Raw genomic sequence first — 18,505 nt, 5'->3', positions numbered from 1 at the left:
CCTGGAGACACTATGTGGTCATTAGAAACCTGGAGGTAGCCATGCCGCACACCCATTCCGGGTACAGGGTCCGGGTTCCTGGAATGGGGGGAATACCGGCCGATTCCGACCTTGGAGGGCCGGTATTTCCCCATTCCAGGAACCCATCCCCATTACCATTCGAACCCTCAAGGGCTCAATGGGAATGGGGAGCATGCTAACAACGGGCGCATTAATGACAGGCCCGTTGTTAGCATGCTGGACCGCTCACGGGACCCGCTAAGGACGTCTGGTTTTACCAGGCATCCTTAGCGGGTCCCGCGAGCAGACCTCGTAATGAGGCGGTAAGGGGTTAACGGGGCCGGCAGCTCTACAGGCCCCGTTAACTCCTTACCGCCAGGGTTGTAATGACCCCCTGTGTCTTGTGTCCCGATATCCTGGAGTTCCTTCTGCTGCTCTTGCTCGACCCAAACTCCTGGATCCACCATCATCTGCAGCAGTCCAGCTCCCCTGTCCAGCATCCATTGTTGTCCCTGCATCACATTAATCCAAGAAGTCATCTCCTCATGCAGGGAGCAGGTACCAGAGTCTCTGTCAGAGTTTATTCAATGGGGTACTCAAAAGCGAGTTCCTTCTCCTCCGACTCTCATCCCTATACACGTCGGAGGTTTGGCTCACATCACCCGGCCACGTCAACGTATTCAGGTACCAAACAACGTTGTGAGAGAGTCCTTGACACCACCAGGGGAATGACCACTTATGCTACTCTACTGGCCGACCCCAGTTATCTCCCCCTCCTTCATTGCTTGAGAGCCTGATTCTAATCCCCAGCACACTGTCCCGATTTGCCTCCTCAGTGGATCCCAATGGTCTTGTGTCAAATGGGACCTATGTTACTCCTCCTCTGCACTATACAATCCGTTCTTAACTTTCTCTAACGTGCCTGCTCCTTCTCCTTAACTCTTCTATCCTTTTTCTTCCACCTACCCATTCAGACTATCCACATCCCATCCATTGGTGTCATGATCCTCTCCCTCAAAGTACACTCTTTCCTCTCTCATTGCTGTTGCCTCCAACCTCCTTCCTTTTTCTGCCTTCCCCTCCCATCCTGTTGCTGTCTTCTCAACTACCTCACTCACTTGGATGTTATTCTTCTGTGCAAGCCTCATCTCCTATTTACTCTCCAACACCTACTTCTCCGCCTTACTCTCAATGCTCTTCGCCATCTCCTTTTTATTAATCTCATTTCTCCAGCCTCTTTCCTTCTGGCCCCACTGTGCCACCTGCTGATCTCATCAACAACCTGCTCCAACACCTCTCTAGGCGTCGAAATTGAACTTCATGGAGCAGGAGCTGGAAGTAGCTCCTGGGTATCTGGATTTTCATCTGATCAAGAGTTAGTCATCATGATCCAGGATCTATTAAATTTCATCCTGGAGTGCCTGAAATATGGCAGAACTTGCTTTTTTCCCATATAGTGGTACTTACCTAAAAATGCACATTCCTTGAGCTTCTCTTTCTATTGCGTTATAAATAACCTATCATATCATATCATATTGCTTTGTTGCTATGTTTTGTACTCTATTGCCATGTCTGTTGAATCCCGTCACGTTACTTTGGTCTCCTGACAACACAAACATTGGCTAATCAGTCAATCATCGTGGCCAAGCAACAAACAATCTTACTTCTTTTTTTACAATATCAGACTGGAAGGCATCCAATCATGAGTGACTACAAGGTGACAAAACAAATCCATGAAAAGATACCAGTCTAAAGCTATTCTTTTGCCAGAGGTGGTCATGGTTCATACCCACCTAGACATTTTGGATGGAAATGAGAGCGGGGAGAGAGTTCATCTTGGACCTGTTCCTTTTGTAATATGATATTGCAGGAAGAGGATGTAGGAGGATCAAGGAGATGCAGAGGACATGGTCCAGTTGTACTATATCCTCTAGTACCTCAGAGACAACTGAGGTAGTAATCCTTGTAGTTCAGTTTGAGTAACAGATTATCATCCCGTCTGGTTTAGTTCTCCTGCAGGCCTTTATCGATGGGCTACAAGGTGATAGGGACGAATTTGATTTATTTACTCTATTCTCCTGTATGGAGGAGGTAGTGCAGGGAGGGATCTGTTCAGGCCACATCTCTTACATTAAATATAATGCAGCAACAGGAAATCTGTCTGGGCGGGCCTGGTCAAGTTGTTTTAGATTAAGAGAGCTGGGGATAGGCCTCAATCTCTGCATTATGTTAGATTGTTGATACCCTGGTTACCTGTGGTCTCCATTCCCAGCATGCTCCTGCTGGTGCCATGATAGCCTGCACTGTCCGCCGAGCCCCAGTTGGTGGCGCTGCCGATGAGGAAGGTCAGGGGGTTGAAGGAAAGACACAAAAATACAAAGGCACATAGAGCCATACGGGAGCGGTCCAACATCCCCAAGCTGGTGGGAGAGTGCAGCTCTTGCTTCACCTTTAAAAAGAGTTAAGAGACAGTTAAGAGACAGAGTTAATACTAAAGGTGTGTGGAGCGAAAAGAGGACAGCAATTGTTCCTGAAGTACAGAAAACAGGGAAAAGATTCCTTCAATGACACTACTAACTATAGAGTGCTGACGCACCTCACAAGTCTGATTTACTATATTATAATCCATCATCACCCATTCAGATTCCTGCCCCTAAGTGTTGTACAGCTGCATGGGCGAGTGTCAGCAAAAAGAACTTCCAGGGTGGTTCTTGTCCTGCAGTGATGCATCAGTGAAACCTTTCTGCAGTCCCTTCCCTTCTCAATTTTAAGAACGGGCAGTGGAGCCCCAGATGCCACTAGGAGGAATGCTGGGAATCTCGAGCGAGGAAAGGACACTTCCATCAGACCAACAATGTTCACTGTTTGTAAACATTCTGGGTCGGGCGGGTGAATCAATACAAGTTAAACAAAGAGAATGAATAGTGTGACCCGCTCCCGTAAATAGAGGAGACATTTAGGATACAGAGATGGGTCTGGGGCAAGCGACCCGACCACGGAAGACTTGAAGAGATGGCAATTTACAAGCACAGAGGACTTATCAAGAGGGTATTGCCTAGAGAGTCCATGTTCTACTCTACACTTGACACAAATAGGTCTAGTCCAGGTCAATTTCGCAGAGAACAGATATACAGAACAGATGGAGGGTTGGTCTGGCTTTCCCATATAAAGAACATTTACTAGAATAGACACAGCTTTCTTGTACATGGGTTGACCCCCACACCCAGGGGATGGATCAAGAGGACAGAGACAATGCTGACCCCGCTCTCTCTGAGAAGACCTGGGCAGGGTTGGTCCAATTCTCCTCTGGGTGAGCAGAGTTGGTTCAAATACAATTTGGACAGGGGAATGTCAGGCAGGTAGACATGCGTCAGTCTTCTAACCTGAAGGACTCTATTCAGCTCTTTTGGCCTTTGAGAGGTAACAGCCTTTCGACCAAATCAAATTCTCTATTGCCCCCTTCACTTGTGGTTTTGGACACTTTGAAGTTTGAACATGCATCCAGGTCTCTCCTTCTCACCACATTGTTATACAGTGTTACAAGGAAGTATAAAAAGAGCAAAGGTGGAATGAGAGAGGCACCTGGTGTGAATGACTGCGCCCAATATGAACTTTGTCATTATTGTTCGATTCATATGGAATGGCCAATTTCCAAAACTCCAGCCCAGTAGCTCTATGTCAGGCATGAACAGCTCATCCATTCCCGGATTTTCCTTTGCATTCCATTACTTCTGTGTTTCACGGTTATATGTGTAAGAGTACAAGCTATAGAATGTAAAGAAAATACGGGACTGGATGAGCTATGCAAAGCTAATATGGGGGAACATGAGTGTACTGCTGTTTTTACTGGAAGGACAGGGACAGAACTGCTGAAGGAGCCTGTGGCGGACAATGACCTTGGAATCCTCGAAGAAGGGACTTTCCGGTTCAGAGTCACTGCTGCTGCACTGTGAGACTGGGCTACCGTTGGAAGGGGAGCCCACGTCAGAGGGTGGTGGGGTCAGCACATCCATTATCTCAGGTTTAATGCCCTCCGTCAGGTCCACGGTGACACCGCTGGAAGCGACCAGATCTTTCAGCGATTCTGCAATAATAAAAAAAGAAAATGCAGAAACACAATGTTACAGCATAACAATCAGCATAGTAGAGAGTGTAGCAGGACTGGTAAGAACATGGTTCAATGGATGGGCCTTAATCATAGGCAGACTGAGATTTTCTGATGGGCAGGTACCCCCGGAAAGGATGGCAGCATCACATGTCAGGTTTTCCTGCATTATGACGAGACTTTGGGGCAGACAAACCCAGACCTTCCCAAAGGTACCAACCAATCAGGAAAAGTGTTGGTTTCTTGAAAGATTATTACACCTCTCACTTCAAGCAGCAGCCAGCTGGAACGCTCCGAGTGTGTTGAAATCTGGTAACATTGCGGTTTGAAATTGACGTTTGGAGTTGCAGTACCCTAAAGCTAAGTGAAAAGTTGCAGTCTGTGCTGCTGGTGTGTGGCACTGAAACACGGCTCGGCTGTGGTAAGGTGAAGGAAGAGAATCATGCAGTCATTGTATTTGGGCACTATGTGAAAGGAATTGGGGGAGGGAGGTTTCTTTTCTCCACTCTGTAGAAATTGTATTAGCTCATAACTACCCAAGTGGAGTTGTTTGCAAGCATGTGCAATGTATTTTCAGGAGAATGGGTTCTTCTCTTTAGCAACAAGGAACTAACATACATGAAAATAGTGTGAAGAATTAGCCAGAAGTCCCAGTATTGTAGTTTTGTAGGCAGATTGGTGTTAAAACTTGAGGAGTAGAGAATAAAATAGTTAAGCTACATGCAGTCATAAATGCGGGTAAGGACAATTTATCACTCCCAGTATGGCCAGTTCACTGCCTGCTAGATGCCCAACTAGGCACTGAAAAATACTGAGCTCAGGGAATTTTTGAGAGTAGTACAGACTTGTCAATTCTCTGTGTTTACATGCCAGGAGTAAAGACCTTCACTCTATGAGTGTGAGTGACTTTTGGCAGCTCCGAAGCATGTGCCTCGGGGTCTCCATCGTACGGAGACGTAGCTCTCTCTGTCCATGGAAGAGTTGCACTGAATGGTGGAATAGCACCATCATGCCATACGTTAAACAGCAATGATTGAAGATTATACAAAAATGGCTGTGATGTTGTTTATTTACCGCCTGAAGCTGGAGTGACTGCATGTCAAGGAAAAGAGCTGTTCACGTGATGCTCCGTAGCGGACGATGGCACACACTTTAGAAATGACGACACACTCACTCAGAATAATGCCACTCCAAAGCTATGCTTCACCATGATTATCAGCTCAGGCTGAGACCCACTGCTTCTGCTAAAATCATCCATTACTTACTGTTCTTCTGAGCAGCCATCTTTAGTGCCATGTTCTCCTGCTTCAGCTTCTGATTGGTCTGCTGGAGGTAGCGTATGTAGTCAATAGCTTTCTTCAGGATGGAGGACTTGTTTAGCTGTTGATATAATTCAGTAAATTGATTAATTCAAATCCTTGCCCCTGGTGTTAGCGTCTATGAAGATGCCTCATATACTTACTCGCCTTGGTATACCTCTGCATTAGTGCCCATTTTTTATTAAATAGGTTCATGCCCTGACAATAGCCATGATCCTTTTATTTGATGCCACTTTACCTCCTATAGCTATCCTAAGCTTGCTGCCCCTATATCCCTATAGGTCCTGTAAATGTCATCCACAGCACTGCACTTTCCACCTAATATGTACCACATTCTGTCCAGCAGGTTTTGTCTCCAACTAGATCCTCTCATAACCTCTGTCCCTCTACTTCTCATCTCGTACCCCCTTCTGCCCAGGCCCTGCTGGTTCTTTGCTCATTTGCTAATTCCATCTGATTCTGAGCCATCTCTGCCACCTGCCCCCACCCCAAAAAACATCCCACATTACTTTATCCCCCAACGTGTTGGTCATCACCACCCTCCACTTTCTCTTGTGCAATCTATCTGCCCGTGCACTGATGGTTCTGTGCCACCTTCTAATGCCAGCTCCACTCTCATCCTGCCCTATTGGTTCTCTACCTTGGCCTCTGTGCCCACAACAAGGTCTTTGAGCTCCACAATTTTGTCATTGATGGATGACCGGTAGCGCTTCTCGATGGCGTTGTGAGCAGTCCGCTTCTCGCCCTTGCCGTGAAACAGGGCTGGCTTTCCGCTCCCCGCGATCCGGTTGATGGGCAGTTTATCGGTGTCCATGACCATGGGCATGGTGGTCAGTATTGTGCCTCCACTCATGATAGCCTGAAAAAACAACCCACGGCTGTGTTATCACAGCACCAACAAATATGTGAACACAGACACTCACATCTCAGAAAGGCTAGCACAAATATGAAACAAACACTGGTGCCTAGACATTAAACATACAATCACATGTACATTTCATTCAAATTTCCCTTCTTAATACACCAAAAAGCTTCTTCCCCCCGAAGTCCTTTACTCGTGTTGTACTGAATTAATTCTTCCTCCCCTGAAGTCCTTTACCCATGTTGTACTATTCCTTACAATATATCTACAGTCTGATCAGATCTGTGTTTCAGGGCACAAAACTGCACCAACTGAAAAGGTTACACATTGAAAATTGCTCTGCGGCACTTTACCATTTAAAAACCTTAAGCAACACAACATTTGTAGGCAGGTATTCACAGCTTTGGACTATGACACTATCAACATTACTTTTAAATGGGCCCCCACATATCTTCCACTAGCCCTGCACTTTGCAACTGGTCAGATGGAAATTTCACCAGTCATGCTTTTTGGCATTTTAGCACTGCAGATAGGTGGAACAATTGCATCTTTGATGATGGAACCATGAGTTTTGGCACACTTTTAGACCACACCCTAATGTACATGTTTGGCTCTGAGGCCATCTCGTATTTTTCCTGTAACAAAGTTGACTACCCTTTTTAAAATATGGCGACTAGTCATTTAGTTCTCTTAATGTTTGTAGACATTCATTGTTCAATCATTTACCTGTGGTCATGTGATGCCTATTGTACACTTTAGAAGTATAAATGAAGCCTAATAGTAATTAATGACGTTTTTCCCCCATATTTAATGGCAGAATATGCACATTGATTTAGTCAAGGGAAGGAAAACAAAACCATTAACAATTATTGATTGATGGTTACGTAATGCAAATACAGTGTCTTATATTACTGATTCTTATGTTATTGTTCATTATTGAATGAATATTGATACTACAGATTATTGGTAATAAACACCCTTATTTCAGTCAGTACAAAGAGCGCCACAAGTGCAAAGAGCAGTACACAGTAGAGCAGCCTTCCTAGACTTGCACTGTAGTATGCAGCCTTTCTTGCAGCCGCATCATAAGAGTTCCCTGCAAGCCTGCGTAGCCTTCCATAGGGTTGTCGAGGATATTTCCCATCGACCTTCATCCTTCTTGCACACCCAATCACTTGGCGATGAAAACATTGATATTGCGACTATCGTTTGGGCCCAGCAGTAACCAGCCTGGTAGATAGCTCCTTTTGTTTGCTCATTGAGCCCATCTTGCATGGGAGGTAGATTGTCAACTGTTCTACCTTTCTGAGTAAATAGGTGTTTTCTTGCCTTATTAAGATGTTCATCACTGCTAGTACGGTCATATAGCAAAACTAAAAATCTCTCAAATGGCTTCAGCATTTCTTCTACTGCCTGCTGACTAGGCCTGTCAGCCAAACCACAGATGCTGTTTTTATCCTCTCTAAAGCAATTATCTTATGGACGCACCAGTGGCTTCAAACTTCCCGCGATGGGGATATATTTAAAGCACCCATTTTGTGCATCACATGCAGGCATTAAGGAGTGCAGCAGTGAGCATCAGACGCTGCAGACGTGTAGCAGCAGAGGCAATGCCACGTTGTTAGGCAGCAAGACTGGATATCGCTGACAGTTCTAGGCAATTGTAAACCTGGTGTTTTGGCAGCTTTGGGCGGCGAGTGATATTTATTCAGAATATTATGGAAAGTCTAGATACCTGAATATACATTCGGCGTATATGTGTCGCTCACATATTTAGATTCCTTTTTTGCCAGCACCTGTGTCCTTTTAAAGGTGAAGACTTTTGATGGTGTGTTGATTTCCATGGATAACCAAAGGAGTAAAGAGAGAGCAACCCTGGCATGTAATATTGGCTCTGATTTAGTACAACAATTGGAGATTTGGGAGGGCCCTCCCTCCCATTACCGGCCTCGCCAGGGGAGATTATCCCTGCTATAAGCAGGGGCAACCTGAGAACAATGGACTTAAATAGTAAAATGCTGATCCCAGTGTTTTTTTAGCCTATTGTTAAAAGGACAGCAGATGAAATAGAACCGTAGGAATCAAAAGGCAACACTGATTTACTCGACCTAAATGCAAGCCATATTTCAGGCCATGCAAGTTATCAATACATTGACACTCCTCCTATATTTAAGGAGCGGGTCATGGAGGACAGAGATAGTGACAGTGATAGCTCCTCTACGTACTCCCCTGCTCAGCTACAACGGAGGGGCCTCTTCCATTTTACAAACCTCACAAAATGTGTGCGACATTGTGGCACGTAATGGGGTTCTGACGGAATTTGTAATCCTCTATGAAAAGACTTACGAGAAAGTTTCAGTTCATTTAAAATGCTGCAAGATCTTGTAGAACGTATTAAGGGTTGGACTGAGGACAAGTATAGGAGTAAAGAGCCTTCAACCTGGGCACTTCTTGGGTTAACGTGGTGCCAGAGAGGTCTGTGGCCAGTCCCACCCTTACGGATCTGATTAGTTATCCTCAATCTTCAGTTGAAGTTGAGGTAGAGTTGGCTCAAATGGGCGCACACGTGGCTTCAGCTCCTCTGTTGAAAGAGGGGATAAATATTGCAAAGGAGCCATGCATTCCACCCCATTTTAGATATTATTTATATCACGGTTACACAGAAGAACCCCACAGAACCGGTCGCTTCCATAGATTATGTGCCCATAGTAGTGGGGAAGCAATTTAGGAAGTCACCTGAAGTTGAAGAAAGAAAATAGTAACTCCTCTAGCAAATTCCTTAGGGATCTGAGTCTGCCCAGGCATAGTAGGGCGGAGGATAAGGATGTCTTTGTGAAAGATACAGGGGAGAGATCAGTTGCATGTTTGAGTGCTGAGATCACTGACCCGGCCCAGGGGAGCAACATGGGTGCCATGATCCATTAGACGGGGGAAAAGCTACATGTCGAGCTGGCTCTAATCGTGCAGAACCAGCATAACAAACATAAAGTCCTCATAGAGGTGTCTATGAGGACAGCAGGTATTGCTAAGGTGTAAATGAGGTTGCTAATGTGGGGCAGGTGGGGGCTGATGTGGTCAACACCTTAGATTTGGGGGCGGGTGCAAGTAGAGTCAGTGGGACGATGACAGGGTGAGAGGGGTGGCGCAGGTTTAACCCAGAGTTTGGGTGAAATGGTTGTTTGCGACAATGCAAACCAATGTCCATCGTGGGTAGCACAAAGCTGTAAGGGGGTGGGTCCCGCTAGCACAATGCTGTAAGGGGGTGGGACCCACCCTCCGCCCTTATGGTAAAGGAAATGGCTAATCCACCAAGTATATTCATGGGGTGCCCTGTCTAAGGATGTGATAACCCAGCCTGTAGGATTTGGCCCTTTGGCCAAGGGCAATCTCGTTGGCCTAAAAGGGGTGAAAAAAAAAACGGATAACTCGTTCCTTTGGTTGGGGGCCAATATACTGCTATTGAGTTTGTGGGGAAGGGTGGGGCTCTTTCCCACTCAAAGGAATATTTTGGCTTTATTTGCAGAAATACCAAGGCTGAAACCAATAACCTCCAGGTACCTGGAGAGGGTTGAGTTTGTTAACGACAAGAGAATTGACTTAGTGGTGCAGTGTCAGGGATGGTCAATGATTGAATCCTAAGTGAGTTAGACATCCTCAATCTGGAATCTCAGTCTCTACTTATCCGCTAAGAGGGAATAGATCAGATGATCATGGGAATGGTAAGCAGGAGTGGCGAAGTAGAGATGTTGTGATTACCTTGAATAGGTTGAATGAGTCCAGTCATAAGATCTCCCAGGCCTATACTATTGTATTAGGTCATATGGAAGAAATAGACTGTCATGGATAGGGTCCTCTCTGAATAATAGGGTTGATGCTGCCTCTCTTTGACATCCCTAGATTACATGAAAAATTGAATGTGATCTCATGGTACTCCCAGTACAATCGTCGCTTATTTATTAACCCAGATTTGGGTGGTTATCTAAAGGATTTTAGCATCATCCTCAAACAAGAAACATTGCTTCTGAGTTGTCTGATATTGGATGGATGTAAGGTTTTCTCCCAAAATGCTGTCAATCGGTAGGTGGGGGGGGGGCAGGTTTTCATCCCTCAGTGAACCTCCTGATTGCTATCAAGTCCTGTCTTCTGGACTTGGGTTCTAGAAAGTTTTCAATTCAGTCCGGGGCCATGGGGTTTGTTATCCTGCTATCAGTAGAGGGAAAGCCCTTGTTCTGTTCAATTGTGAACATTTACTGGCATGAGGGGATTTTCCCCCAGAAGGATTTTTTAGTTAAGCTAGATAGCTGAGTTTTGGAATGGTTAGACCCAAAAGGGAATAACTTCATAATTATGGCAGGTGATTAAAACTAGCCTATCTAGATCCCATGTTTCAAGAGGAAGAGGATGATATGTTTCCTATGAGGACCCGTCTAAGAAAGTGATGCAGGGGTTGGGGTGGAATCAACTGGTCACTGCGGAGTATTGCATTTTGTTTTTCGTAGTCGAAAAGGGACGTCGACAAGGCGTGTCTGAAATACTATCCCTATAGTGACGTGCATTGTACCCACAATCCCTCACGCGTCGAGGTCCCTCTGTTTGTATTTTTCTTCCCTGAGGGAGCCTTCTAGACGTGAGTGAGTACAGAAAAGAGAGATATAAAAAGAAGTCTATGTTCCTTCCATCCGAGCGGGGAGGAAGGGTGGGCGCATGTGAATCTAAACAGATACAACCATCAGAAATGCTTTTACGGTAAGTAATGCATTGTCTTCTGATGTTTGTTAATCTGCTTAGAATCACATGCTGTGCATAGACTAGCGAGCAGTACCCGGAGTTGGCGGTGGGTTATGAGAAGGAACAGTAGAGAAAAGATGTCTTAATACTGCCTGTCCCACCTGGGAGTCAGATCTCGAGTGTGCATCTAGACAGTAGTGTTTTGTAAAGGTGTGCACAGAACTCCAGGTAGCCGCTTTGCAGATGGACTCAAGGGGAACATTTGCAATGAATGCTATGGACGCCCCGTGCCTCGAGTAGAGTGTGCTCTTGGCTTAAAGGGCTGTTCTCTCTAAGCAAGAGTATAGCAGAGAGTGATGCATTGAACAATCCATCTAGAAATAGTGGACTTTGAAACTGCATCCCCTTCTCTTCCTGCTGCCACCGAGACGAAGAACTGATTAGTCTTCCTCAGTGGTCTGGTTCTTTCCATGTAGAACATGACCGCTCTGCGCACATCTAGTGTGTGTAGAGTTTTTTCTCCCAAGTTGTAAGGATTTTGAAAGAACGTTGGCAGTTCTATAGACTGGTTTACGTGGAATTTCGAGATGAATTTCGGAGCAAACCTTGGGTGCGTGCGTAGAACCACCTTATCTCTGAACTGTAATGAAGGGGTCTAGAACATAAAGAGCCTGTAGTTCACTTACTCTCCTGATGGAGGTGATAGCTATTAAAAAAGCAGTCTTAAGAGTGAGGGCTTTAGGAGATGCTTTGTGCATGGGTTCGAATGGTGAGCCCATGAGTCTGGCAAGTACCACGTTAAGGTCCCATCCGGGAGCTTGGTCAGCTATCGGGGGGTGTATTCTCTTTACTCCCTCCATGAAGGCCTTTATAACAGGGATCTTCCACCACGACACCTTGAGTTGGGAAGTGGTGTATGCAGAAAGTGCCGCTAGGTGGACTTTAATGGAATTGAACACTAGACCTGAATCCAATAAGTGGGTCAGGTATAGAACAATATGTGTGGGAGAGCAGTAAATCGGGTTGATGCTTTTTCCTCTGCACCAGATGACAAATCTCTTCCTCTTGCTAGAATAGCAGTGGCGAGTGTTAGGTTTTCTGGCTTCCCTGAGGATGTCCATGCATCTCTGCGGGAGCTGTAGATGTCCGAATTCTATGATCTCAGGAGCCAAGCTGCTGAGTTCATGTTCTGGGGGCATGGATGCAGAGTCCTGCCCTTGTCTTGTGACAGCATGTTGTACGGGCAGGGGAGTTTCACTGGGGGAGATATAGACATCTCCATCAAGTGAGCGAACCATGGCTGTCGGGCCCACATTGGGGCCACCAGTATCATGGTCACTTGTTCCTGGTGCATTTTGTGCACCACCTTGTTGAGAAGGGGAGTCGGGGGAAAAGCGTAAACAAATTTCCCTGACCATTGCATCGACAGACCGTTCCCCTTGGATTGGTCCTGGGGGTATCTGGAGGCGTAATTTAGGCATTGTGAGTTCTCCAGGGTTGCGAATAGGTCTATTTCTGGGAATCCCCATTGTGTGAAGACGTTGAAGACGATGTCTTCGTGCAGTCGCCATTCGTACTCTTCGGGCAGGGGGAAATCTCTGCTGAGTTTGTCTGCCAGCAGATTGAGTTCCCCCAGTACATGTTGTGACAGTAGGAACATGTTTTGTTTGAGAGCCCACTTCCATATATTCTGGGCCAGTTTGGACAGTCCTGGAGAGTGGGTGCCCCCCTGCTTGTTGATGTAGTACATGGCTGTGGTGCTGTCTGTAAGGACCAACACAGTCTTGCCTTGTAGGTGTTCCTGGAAGGCTTTTAGCGCCTTGAACACAGCTAGTAGCTCCAGTAGATTTATGTGCTTGGATGCTACGTTCGGAGTCCACACTCCATGAGCAGTCTGATGGGATAGGTGAGCCCCCCATCCTGTGAGGGATGCGTGTGTGGTTAGAGTGGCTTCCGCCGCGGGTGTGGCAAAGGGTTTCCCTCTTACCAAGTTTTCCTTTATCCACCACCGTAGCGAGAGAACCAAGGCCTGCTAGACCACCACTAGATCGTCCCATAGTCCGCTGGCCTGACACCACTGGCTGTTGAGCCACTCTTGCATAGGGCGCATGCGCAGGCGCGCGTGAGGTAACAAATAAATACACAACGCCATCATGCCTAGCAAACGCATTGCTTTGCGTACCGTCACCTCTCGACCGGTCACATATTGAGGGATCTGAAACAGCATGTTTTGGACACTCTCGTTGGAGGGGAAGACAAGGCCGTCCTTTGTTTGAATTAGAGCCCCTAGGAATTGTTTGACTTGGCTGGAGTCTAGGCTGGACTTCTTTTCGTTGATAGAGAAGCCCAACTGGAACAAAAGGTCTACAGTCTTTTGGGTATTGGAGAAGCATGTTTCGTAAGAATCCCCTGTTATGAGCCAGTCGTCGAGGTAAGGGTAAACTGGGATGGACAACCTGCGCAGGTGGGCCGCTGCCACTGCCAGTACCTTCGTGAATACCCTTGGTGCTGATGCTATGCCGAAGGGTAGCACTCTGAACTGGTAGTGTTTGCTCTCTATCATGAACCTGAGGTATCTTCTGCGCGCTGGCAACATTAAAATATGAAAGTATGCATCTTTCATGTCCAATGTTGTCATGTAATCTCCCTGTGATAGCAGTGGGATCACTTCCTGTAAGGTCACCATACGAAACTTCTGGGGTTTGATAAACTTGTTCGCTGGGCGCAGATCTAATACAGGGCGCATGGTTAGATCCTTTTTGGGTACAAGGAAGTACACTGAATAAATACCTTCCGTTACCTGAGATAGAGGCACAACCTCTATGGCTCCTTTCTCCAGCAGTTGTTGTACTTCTTGGAGAAGGATGGCAAGGTGTTCCGGTGTCATGCGTCGTCCCCTCGGCGGTCTGTATGTTGGGGAACTGTTGAATTCGATGCAGTATCCGTGGGCTACGGTGGAAAGTACCCAGAGGTCTGACGTTATTCCCTCCCATGCTGGAAGAAATGATGTTATCCGGCCCCCGACCGGTGTTGCATGGGAGGGGACGCGAATCTTCGCATCACTTGGTGTTGTTGGGGGCTTGGGAGCCTCTGGGGGTGGACCCCCGACCTCTCCCTTTGCCCCGGCGCTGGCCTCTTTGGCTGTACTGTCCACTATTGGTCTGGTAATTGGTGGCAGGGTACTGTTGCTGCTGATTCTGCTGTTGGCGTTGGCCACGAAAAAAGCGTTTGTTGCCATAGCCGCATCTGGTAGTGGGCTTAGAGATCTGGTCAAGACTTTTGATAGTATCAAACTCTTTTTTAGCCATCTCCAGGGCCTCATCCACCGCTTTCCCGAAGAGGTTTGAGTCTTCAACAGGTTTATTTATTAACAACGCCTGTGTCTCCGGTTTGAACCCTGAGTTGCGCAACCATACATGGCGTTTTAGGAGTATTCCCTGAACCAGGGAACGTCCCGCTGTCTCTGCAGCATCCAGAGAGTTCTTTACAATACTCTGGTTGACCTGGGTTCCTTCGCCAATAGTTGATAGCAGGCGTGTACGTAGTGGTTCCGGCGCTTCTTCGGCTTCTTTGCGCAGTTTGGCCCACTGCGCGTCTGTGTAGCTAGCTAGCAAAGAATTGTTGTTCGCAATTCTTGCCGAAAAGGCAGCCGAGGATGTGACTCTCTTTGCAAGGGCATAGAACCTCTTGCCCTCCTTGTCAGGTGGTGCCTCGCTGGTGGACAGCGGCACCCCTGACCTCTTCCTTGTATTAGTTACTACAAGGGAATCCGGAATGGAATGTCCCCTGATGTACAGCGGGTCTGAGGGTGAAGGAGTGAAAAGTTTTTCAATTCTTGGATTAACTCCCCTTATTAGTGCGGGTGTGGATAGCGAAGGGATGATTCTTCTCTTCACTGAAGCGAGGAGGGGAATGGTCTGGCTGACCGGGGGCTTCTCCTTAATTACTCTTTCCACAAAGTCTATTTCAGGAGAAATCTCCCCAGTGTCCAGTTCGAAATGTGCTGCTGCTCTGCGCAACAGGGCATTGAATGTGGGCTGATCGTCAATGGGAGACGTGTTTCTAACAGGTGAATTGTCAGGAGGATTTAGGTTCAGGACATCAGTGTCCGGATATACTGATGGGGATTGCCAGGGATGAGAAGGTCCTTCTGGATTTTCTCCGAAGCCTTCTCCTACCATGTCTGGGCTGTCTTCCAGACCTTCCTCCTGGTTCTGTCCCTCTTCATCGTCCACAAATTCATCCTCCTCCTCCAAGTTTTGTTCCTCACCAGTGAGGTCATACACATTATGGAAATCTGAGGCTGTGTCCTGCTGGGGATTGAATAGTCTCGGATATTTGGCCCTGGGGTCCTCCTGAGGCCCTTCTCTTGTTCTCTTGGGAGTAGGAGGGTTCTGGGTCTTCATAAACCTCTCCATGCAGAGATGGAACCTTTCGATGGTTTCATGGGGTACCCCTGAGCGGTCTAGCGGGGGAAAATTAGTGTCATCTAGCTGAAAACGACTCAACCTCTCCCATAACGTCGAGGAAAGTGTACCGTTGCCTTCCGAAAAGCCTTCCTGTGTACTGGGGGTCCCCCCGACTGGAGGGTGTAGTCCCCGTCTTTCTTCGTGCTTTTTCGGCGTGTCTTTCAACCTTTCCGTAGCGCTCGACGTGTCCTTCGGCGTACGCTTCTGGGCGTCGGCTACAACGATCCTCGCCAAGCTCTCTGCGACTCGTTTGTCAGCGGAGGGCTGTGGTTTCGACATTACGGGTGTCGATCGTTCTACGGCGGCGTGCGCTCTCTGCTGGTGCGCTCCGGCCGATGGTTTGGGGGCGGCGCCCTTATTTGCCGAAAGCCCAGTCGCTGGTCGCGGCTGCGAGAGGGGCTTCGAACCTGAACGGTCCGAGGAGGTCGCCGGTGGAACCTGCGTCTCCTTGGGCGCTGATGCTTTCTTCGTCTTTGACGAAGAAGAGCCATGGGTTGTGTGCTTATGTGTGGTATCATGTGCGTCAGTGTCGCCGGGGTGTTCATCCCCATAAGCAGGGCGTGAGCCGAGCCCGTCGGGGCCGGGGACAGACGACGAAGAGCGCGAGCGCTCTTTAGAGGGGTCTACGGCTTCCGTAGTGGAGGTCGTGTTATCACGTTCCTCGTCACTGTCGGTGGTAGCAGCAGCGGGTGAAGAATCGGCCTTCGACATAGCCTAGGCCGCCCACCTCTTGACCCTACGGTCTTTTAGAGTCTTTGGCTTAAGGAGCCGACAAGCCATGCAACCCTCCTCTTTGTGATCGAGGGGCAAGCAGCGGTTACACCGTGAATGCTTGTCCTTCCAAGTAAACTTACCCTTGCAAAGTGGGCAAAACCTAAAGGGTGTCCTCTCCATAGCCGAGGCAATAAATCGTGATAACGACCCCAAGGGAAAGGAAGGGGAAAAGGAAAGGCATTCTCAGAAAAGAACCAGAGATGTCCCACGACCCCACTCTCCCTACTGTATTTGGCCTGCAAGGCCAGGCCACGTGTTCGGCAACGCCGAAGGATCTCCTCCGCTCGTCCCCTCCGTCGAAGATCTTGCTCGGTGGAGACAGCTTCACAACTGCGTCGAGGGAGGGATCGATATGTTATATATTAAATAGGAAAACGACCAAAGGTCGAGGGGATGGAATCTGCAATGTCTCTCGAGGAGCTCCGCGTAAAGGCGACCAGTTGCTGGGCGGAAAAAAACAATCTGAGGGACCTCGACGCGTGAGGGATTGTGGGTACAACGCACGTCACTATAGGGATAGTATTTCAGACACGCCTTGTTGACGTCCCTTTTCGACTACGAAAAACAAAATGCAATACTCCGCAGTGATCACTGGATGTCGGACCTATGCACAGCATGTGATTCTAAGCAGATTAACAAACATCAGAAACTCAATTATAGATTATGGGGGTCATTATGAGGTTGGCGGTAGGGGTTTAACAGGGCCGGTAGAGCTGCGGGCCCCGTTAAACCCCTACCGCCGCATTACGAGGTTTGCTCACGCGACCCACAAAGGGCACCTGGTAAAATCAGGTGCCCTTAGAGGGTCCCGCTAGCAGACCAGGGAGCTAACAACGGGCCCGTTGTTAACTGGCCTGTTAGCTCCCTCCCCATTCCCATTGAGCCCTATGGGGGCTCGAATGGGAATGGGGAAGTACCGGGTACGGGTTCCTCGAATGAGGAATTACCGTGTCCTCCAATGTTGGAATGGCCCGGTAATTCCTCATTTAAGGAACCCGGACCCGGTACCCGGTAAGGGGGTAACCATACCGCAAATTGCGGCATGGTTACCTCCAACCTTGTAATGACCCCCTATGTGTTTGTAGACCATGTTTTATTTGATCATTGTAAGGTTTGTAAAGTTGCGAGAACAGTTTTGAGTGACCATAACATGTTTTGTGACTGATTTTACTGTCCCCACTAAGCGAAGAGAAAAGCTATCACTAGGTCCTGAGGGTTAATATGGGAAGAAAAAGGGTGTATATGTTAAATCATGTGATGGACACTTTTAATGGCAATCTTCTACAACACTGGCATATAAGTTCCTATGAATCAAAAATATCCACTTTTAATGAGGATCTCTTCCATGTCTATTTGAAAGAGACTTTGGATAATGTATTGGGCAGAAATAAGCCCCCTTCACAGAAGAAGAATCCAATTGTGAGATATGCCCACCAATTTGATCCAGTGATTGTAGAACGTTAAAAAGGTTTTAAGACACTGTATTTGGTCCATACAGAAAAGTGGGGCAAGTTTAATAGTTAAGTTAGCAGAGATAAAAGGTGCGGAACAAGGTTATAAAGGATGGCTGTTTAGCCATCGGTCTATAATGTTGCAAAATTATGGCGGTGATAGAGCTGGTAAATCAGTGGAATTCCTCAGGTTTCTGGCAGTTAGTGAATGGTCTGGAGAACTTTCAAGCCATGATTCAATTGAATCCAATTGCAGAGACAAAATGGGTTGATTATTTTGAGTCCATCTATAAAAAGGAAATTGCGGTCTTGTACGTGCCTGTAGGCAGCGAGGATACAAAACGGTGTTGAGGCAATTTTAAAAGGCGAGTTCCTCTCGGTCTGTGGCGCCAAACGGGTTGAATAACCATTTGTTTAAGGCAGCCCCGGATTTATGGGCAAATAAACTGGCTATAATTTTTCACAGCTAGTTGAATCTTGTTGTATACCCAACTCTTGGCACACATCGCATGTGCTTCCTATTTCTAAAAAAGGCGATCAGAATAACCCATCGAATTTTAGACCCATCATGATTATGGATGCGGATCAAAAGATATTTGCATCCGTCCTCTTACAGCATTTAGAGACTTGGCCTGCAAAGGTTGGCAGATAATAAAAACACAGGTGGGCTTCCACAAACACCAAGGGACTTCCATGAATGGATTTGTTATTAGATTGCTACAAGATTTGGCATGGGCAAAGAATTACAATCATATATTCGTGGCTTGCTAGGATCTCTCGCCCGCATTCGATTTGGT

The 18,505-nt window shown here is 47.2% G+C and overlaps 1 protein-coding gene across 5 annotated transcripts in view; it reads right to left on the bottom strand.

The window, feature by feature from the left end:
• SREBF1 (sterol regulatory element binding transcription factor 1) overlaps window positions 1-18,505 on the bottom strand; it is a 274,327-nt gene that overhangs the window by 100,960 nt on the left and 154,862 nt on the right. For all 5 annotated transcript variants that reach the window (XM_069645725.1, XM_069645720.1, XM_069645721.1 and 2 more), the window contains exons 5-8: window positions 6,065-6,283; window positions 5,371-5,485; window positions 3,897-4,084; window positions 2,254-2,449 (exon numbers count right to left, since the gene is read on the bottom strand). In XM_069645725.1, the coding sequence (XP_069501826.1) occupies window positions 2,254-2,449; window positions 3,897-4,084; window positions 5,371-5,485; window positions 6,065-6,283 (718 nt within the window). The remainder of the gene's footprint in view (window positions 1-2,253; window positions 2,450-3,896; window positions 4,085-5,370; window positions 5,486-6,064; window positions 6,284-18,505) is intronic.

Source organism: Ambystoma mexicanum, chromosome 2p, assembly GCF_040938575.1.
Source record: "Ambystoma mexicanum isolate Mex_15411 chromosome 2p, UKY_AmexF1_1, whole genome shotgun sequence".
NCBI lineage: Eukaryota > Metazoa > Chordata > Amphibia > Caudata > Ambystomatidae > Ambystoma > Ambystoma mexicanum.
This window is presented reverse-complemented; position numbering and strand designations above follow the sequence as displayed.